This window comes from Halyomorpha halys, unplaced genomic scaffold (assembly GCF_000696795.3).
Source record: "Halyomorpha halys isolate HHAL.00 unplaced genomic scaffold, Hhal_1.1 Scaffold2474.1, whole genome shotgun sequence".
In the NCBI taxonomy this organism is placed as follows: Eukaryota; Metazoa; Arthropoda; class Insecta; order Hemiptera; family Pentatomidae; genus Halyomorpha; species Halyomorpha halys.
Window position 1 is genome coordinate 27,586 of NW_027110590.1, and position 7,347 is coordinate 34,932.

General features: G+C 30.1%; 1 protein-coding gene across 3 annotated transcripts in view; it reads right to left on the bottom strand.

Moving 5' to 3' along the window:
* Positions 1-5,901, bottom strand: part of LOC106691544 (zinc finger X-chromosomal protein) — a 13,500-nt gene extending 7,599 nt beyond the window's left edge. Inside the window, exons 1-4 of one of the 3 annotated variants that reach the window (XM_014437343.3) lie at positions 5,729-5,901; positions 5,232-5,291; positions 3,354-3,398; positions 1,966-2,013 (exon numbers count right to left, since the gene is read on the bottom strand). In XM_014437343.3, coding sequence (XP_014292829.1) covers positions 1,966-2,013; positions 3,354-3,398; positions 5,232-5,256 — 118 coding nt within the window. In that variant the 5' untranslated portion in view covers positions 5,257-5,291; positions 5,729-5,901. Of the gene's footprint in view, positions 1-1,965; positions 2,014-3,353; positions 3,399-5,231; positions 5,292-5,361; positions 5,427-5,622 lie in introns of those variants that run through there. The other 2 variants (XM_014437342.3, XM_067048760.1) reach the window with 2 other exon arrangements.
* Positions 5,902-7,347: the final 1,446 nt, after the last annotated feature.

The following is a 7,347-nucleotide window of genomic DNA, read 5'->3' on the forward strand; positions in this document are numbered from 1 at the left end:
AAAAAAAATTGTTTATTATATCCTATTATTGTATATCTTTTTTTATGATTATACCATGAATATGTAATGTAAATATGTCCGATTACGGATTGATAAGTATGCTGTGTCAAATAGAAACCTAATGTATTTAGGCAGCATATATGAATAAAGTATTTCTCTCTTATAACATATTCTTCAGATATTTTTAGCTCTAACCTTGGTTTACTTTTAAATAATATCATTTATTCTTTTAGTTTGTTCCATTATTTTAGTTATTTATATATTATTTAGTTCTCATGAAGCCTTGCAAAATGGGGTGAAACCTTGTAATAAATAGTTTATTTTACTATTTGTGCTATTTTAACCCGCACCCACACAACCATTTTCCTTTTATTAATGCCACACAGTCAATCAAAGATCTTCCAGAATTTTAAAAATATTGTCATTAAGATGAACAATGATTAATCAAATTTATTTCTACATGATTCAAGTTCTTACTATTGCTACATTTCTCTACTTATTACTGGTTTTTGATACTTACTACTGGTATAAAAAATTATATCAATTTAATTCAGTTTAAAAAATTGTAATCGTTAATTTTAGATAAAATCCAAATTGAACTAGCTTAGAGAGTTTACCAAACTAAAGCAAAAAGTGAAATAATTTTGTTAAAGAAGCTACAATACAGATCCATCGACCCAATGACCAGGGAAGGAGAAAGAAGTTTAAAGAATGGTTAAGAATGAGATGAAACAAGATAACACACTAAGAATTGAAACATTTTTATCAGGTGCCATTACGGCCTAAGGGTTTAATGAAAAATAAATTCATTAAGTATAAAGTCATATTGTGTCCTAGAAATTTATATTATTTTTTCTAAACATTATTCAAGACGGAACATTCAATATTTCAAGAAATACTAGCTGAGATTACTACAGTTGAAATCTTGTAGTTGGCATTCCATGAGGAATGACCGCTCACCAAGCAAATAAAAAATATTAAAAAACCATGGATCATGTTAAATAATCATTTTTGGTTAGGTTGTAATAATCAAACTGGATATATAAATCTGATTCACTCATATCTGATCAGTAAGCAGCCACCTCCAAAATGCCAACGCATGGTCAACCAACCAACCACATTCTCCAGGAATGTCCTTTCTACACTGCAAGTTTAAGTAAATTAGAATTAGGACCAGAGATATTTGGTCAATATACATAGACCAGATATATCTATCAGTTGCCTGAAGTATGAATAAGGAGAAGGTGGCTGGGTTGGATAATATATATGAGGAAAAGATACTTGGGGGTGCGGTCAGTGAACAACACAACTTACTTATTCAGCCAGTATTTCAGGCCTTAGAATCAAAACAAGATAACAGCCATGATGATTAAATGGGAATAAAGAAACATTTCTTCTTAGTCCTTAAATTCTGGCCACAAAATTGGCACTAATAAATAAGTTTTTACTTGTTTTTGTTCTTCACAGACCGTATCTCCCCCTACCATCTTCTTATATATAATCCATGGTCAACCATTAATTCATCATTATGAAAATAAAAGAAAATTGGCATTTTTTTAGGAACTAATATGCTGAAGAAAATTAATTAAATTAATTGATAGATGAAAAACTAATAGATAAATAATATGAAATGTGGGCGTTGATAACAAAAGAGTTTTATGCCTTAAAGCCCATACTCAATCTTTAACAAGTAGCTAAAATATGAATCAATATCATTTTATTTCACATACAAACAAGACATATTGTACTAAAGAGCAAAACTTGATTCAAGTAAGTACATATTTTAACATTCTATTACTAACAATGATGGCATTAAAAAGGCTCAAGAGTGAATAACGATAGTAAAGGAAAATAAGTACAGTGAAAGATTAAACAGATCCAAACAAATATCAAATTTAGAATGTTGTTTTTATATGTCTCTCTCGGGACCTCTGCTCTAAGATTTATAAAATAAATATAACTCACCTTCATCCGGAAGAAGCAGTTCTTCTTTTTTCACTTGAGTAAGTCCATCTACCAACATTAAAGTAATAATAAAGACAAGAAAAAAAAAATCTGAGAACACATGCCACACAAATCCGAGCAAAAATTGGTCTGAACAACAAGCCTTGCAAAATATATATTTAAGTTTAAAATGTAATAACCTCAGTTCAAATAACCTTCAATTCCTCGAGAAGACACAAGAATATTCAGATCATAAAATAATTTATACTGGCGGTTCCAAACAAAATGAAAATGTTGGTTTAGCAATAATAATAAATGGGATACACAAAAGATATAAATTACACTCATATTCAACAATAAATGCAGCTGAACTGCAGGCAATTTCAACTGCACTTTATTAATCTCTGAATGGTAAATACTCAAAACTACTAATTTGTTCAAACTTAATGTCTGCTCTCCAAAGTTTATCAAACTTTAGTAAAAACAATAGACAGAATCCACAATTATATAGAAATGTAAAACCATCTTAAGATAAGTATTCCTGGGTGTCCTTTCTCTGAACTCCAGGACACTCAGGAATGCCTGGAAATGAGGCAGTGGATAAAGCGGCTAAGGAAGCAGCTACAATGAATATTCCTCCACTCCAAATTTATGGGCTAAAAGACATATAGGCATTTTTAAAGAACCGAGACCAGAAAAGTTGGGTTTCCATATGGGCTGAGGTTCCACTGACTAAAGCTTAAAAATAAGTGTGTAAGTGCCACAAGGGGAAGCAGATGAGAAGAAGTGGTTGTTACAGGAATAAAAATCGGTCATACCAACTTAGCACATGTTCTCTTAATCACAAAAAAAAAGCCAACCTGTCAGTCCCTTTTATCCAAAACACATATCATAGAAAAATCCACATCACTTTGTCAAGTCTTTAAAAATAATAAAGTATCCTGTACCAGAGAATCAGCTCTGGACTCCACAGATTCAATAGATAGAATCATAAAGCTTCTAAAAAAAAAAACCCAACTATATTCTAAAATATAAATAACCGATAACAACCAGCATAATCATTAAAGAAAAACAGTCTATTTTAAAAACATTTATCTGTGTATAATGTGAATGAGAGGGTATATATGAATATAAACTATGTATATTAATGTGTAAGATGCCATGAATACAAATAAAGTAAAAAGGGCTTAACCAAGAAGTTGATCACCGAGGATAAAACTGTTATTTAATCTAATGAGCTCAAGAAGATTGGCAAGAATATTTAAGTAACAGGTCATTGTAAACATAAAACTTACCAATGGGTCAACATTGTTTCAACTAGAATTGAATTTTCTATAAATATATATTGTAATTTAAATTAATATATATCATAATTTAAAATAAAGAGTTTAAGTTAACATTTTCCTCACCACAATTGAACTTCCATCTCTCTTCTTTGATAGCAATCGTTGATACTGCAACAAGTTTCAATAATTAATTAATCAAAAATGTTTAAGTGAGATAGTGAGATTTAATATGAAATTAAATGTTTTTTTTTTTATTTTTACTTAGATTAGATTTTGGACTTGCATTAGAATTATATTAAGGCTATGATATGATTAATTTGTTATTAACCTTAAACATTAGAGGACAAATTTGAATGTAGGTCACACAATTTCTCAAGTAAGTATTGCAGTAGAAATTTTGTTTTTTAATGTCAATTTAACTCCATTTATGGTTGTAATTTTGGAAAATTTATTTGGTAGGTACATCCTGGAATTTGGAAAATTCCCAGCTTACAGCCAAAATTACTCTTATATAGTGATGCACATAAGAAAAATGCCCCATTAATTTTAGGGAACAGTTTAATGGCAAACATTCTTCAGTTCCCAACTATTTTTATATTTTATTTTTATTATTTAAACGTACAACTAATATACTATGTTTTATTTTAAAAGATACATTTTGTGAATTTGTTCTTTTAACACAGTCATCAAACTATCTACCTGTGCTTTCAGGAACAATTAAACTATCGTATCAGATGAATTATTGTTTGAGAAACTTTATACATACAAACATCAATATTGCTCAAAATAACATATATTTCACATTAAAGTAGTTTGTAATAATCTCCTTTGTTGGAATGAGTTTCCATTTTAATATTGAAGCAGTTTCTATGATATTAACCAAAAGTCATAAAAGTGATTTCTTCTTTTCAGAAAAAAATAATGTTTTTTTTTTAAACTGTATCAAAGGGACTATTAAACATAGACAAATCTTTGTATGTGTCTACACAGATCTGTATGTTAATCGCATAACCATCTACTCCAGATAATGATAGATCAATTTCAGGTACATAAATCAGTTTCATAACACACTTCCTATGTTATCAACAGAGTTACAAACATATTTACCAAGTAGAAACATCAATATAGGTTTCTAACCATTTCTACTAATTTATTTTTAGTATTTTATTAATTCACATAATTACTTATATTTCAAGGTTAATGGTTCGTCCATTGTGAATAAAATCTACAGGAAGGGCTGTTTAGGAAATATTGAAATGTAGTTAGCAGCTTTCCTCCAATACTGTATTAAATTGGATGAACCGTTTACAAAATATAGAACTCAAGGATTACATATTTCGCATGCGTACACAGAAATGTAGGATGGAATTTGATATGGGAAAATTTCACACAACCGCTGAAAATTGGATTGATGGTTATTGATTTTTTGTCCTTTGCACTGATTTACAAAACAGATAAGAAACCAAAATTTGTCCCTTTATGTATGATCTATGGTGATTAAAACAAATTATATTTGAATAGGTCTCTAAAATTGTTAAAATTTTCAACGTATCAAATTGATTACAACTCAAGATTAAAATCAGAACATGGAAAATAAAAAATTAAGTCAAATACAAAAAACTTAAAATGAAATAATTCTTAGTTATAAAACTTAACCATCGCTATAAACTTTCAGACAAGAATGAGTTATATACATTTTTCAGTTTTTATCAAATAACAAATCTATGTTTGTTTGGATATAAATAAATAGGTTCCTCAACATCTCATGAATTATGTATAACAGCACCTGATTAATTTTAGTATGCATTGGTTTTTTTTGGTTTTAGCACATATTATGTGCAAAAATTGTAAAAAAAGTCAATCACATTAAATATTTTCTATTAGTAGATACATATTTAATGTGAAAATTATTTTTCACATTAAATATTTTCTATTTCGCGATAAATAAGTATTCTATAAAACTTTTTAACATTAAAAATGATGGTTAACAGAAAAACTTACCTGGAGGATTAGTTTTGTCAGTCATTTCTTTGTGTATAGAAATACTAAAATTACTTGTACCTGAAACGATAAACAAAATACATAATGAACTGTTTTTACAAATTAGCTACAATATATTTTTAAAACATACACTCAATTAAATAAGAGTATTTAAATAATAAAAATGTGTTGCTGGTTTGTGAAATGTACTATCTAAATCTTTTTATAAAATACTATTTCCAACAACATAATTAATTGCTTGTATTAAATTTCTTCATATTGTAAACAAAAAATATTATGCTCAAAAGTAGTAATTAAAAGACTACATGACATAATACAAAATGATGATTTAAATGTTCCATAATATCAATTATCTTTTGAAACGTGTAAAGATTAAAACAAAACCACTCACTCAAAAACTATTAATATCGATCAACAACAGAACTGGAAATAAAGAAAAACAGCATGCTCTAAGTGTTATAACAGAAATGTTTACTACAAGTTAAAGGCTGACTTACAAAGTGATCTTTCACGAACTGTAATACTCGGAGTAGGTTGAAGTTGTTCTGTCGCATTGCCAAGTTATACCTCTTTGGAATCTCAAGCCACTACTGGAATTCTCTGAACCAGCCGTTCTCAGAGTTTATTAAATGTCCTGCGTATGGGGTCCCTCTAAAAATTGCTCCATAGCTCAAGGACCCTTGTAAAAAAAAAAAAAAAAAGTGTAGTGAATAAAATAATTTTTTTACAAGCAATTATGTATTCAGAATATATTACATGTTATGTAATCGTTAAATGTAAATAAAAATTTTAATGTGATGGATGTATGTGCTTTGAACTAGTTCTTCTGTTTTGGCCAGTGGAATTCTCATATCATTGTCGCGCTTAATCTATTTCAAGATTTTGTCTTGATGTTTAGTAGTGAAGAAAAAGCCGCCTCACACTCAGAGTTGGCTGCGAATGGAATCAGAACTCTTAGAGCCATATTTGAAACATTAGGATTGGACTGAAACTTCTAAATGTGTTCGTTTTTCGTGATCGTAACGAAACTGCTTCGCGCACCCAACCTTTAGAACCGCTACTCCAAACTATGATTGGTTGTTTGGAAACGAAACCAAGCCGTGTCTCATCTGAGAACAAACGGTTCCTCCATTCGGTTACGACCAAATTTTCATGGTTACTTGCCTATTGAAGGCGCTGCTGCGTTCATTCAAGACCGAGTATTGCAGTGCCTTCTATCTCGAAGGTTGGCAACCTGAATTACTTCATCAATTACTTTTGTTCTAGTATTGCGACTAACGGTGTAAATCTCGAGTAATTGAATTATGGTCCCTTTTTTATATTTAAGACAATAATAGGATCATCATTGTGAACTTTTTCTACCTCTAGAAGGTCTATCTTCAATCGAACCAGAAATTAAAGATGAAATGCAACAACTTACAAAGTCGTTTTATCCTACATTGTGCAAAGGAGAACATTCCTTCTCATCTTGAAGAAGGTAACAACATGATATGATCACATCAGAAACACTAAATTCCAGCTTAGGATAAAAGCTGAATTGACCGTTTTTCACTTTCTTCAGATATTGTCTTGTTTTGGTTCCTGGCGTGGTTTCAATCCAAAAAGTTCAGTATTTTTATATTTCCCTAATATTGTCTTCAGGATCAAAAGCCATCATTTGGTTCAATGGCAAATTGCTATTGGGGGGAAGTTTCTGGTACCTCTGTTTTAATAAGTAAAACCAAAGTGGTGAACTCGGTGTGATGGACGAACTACGCTAATGCCATTCAATTGGAAAAGGCCTAAAAAAATCTGAATACTCTGCCGGAGAGACATGAGAACCTATTAAGCCATTTTACTGTTAACATACCCAGAAAATGTTAAGCTATTTTACTGTTAACATGCTCAGAACTTGTTAAGCCATTTTACTGTTAACATACTCAGAACTTGTTAAGCTATTTTACTATTAACATACTCAGAGCCTGTTAAACCATTTTACTGTTAACATACTCAGAACTTGTTAAGCTATTTTACTGTTAACATACTCAGAACTTGTTAAGCCATTTTACTGTTAACATACTCTCATGTTGGAGGGCAGACACGGATTTGTTGTTCAGAGAACCTGAATCATAGTTCA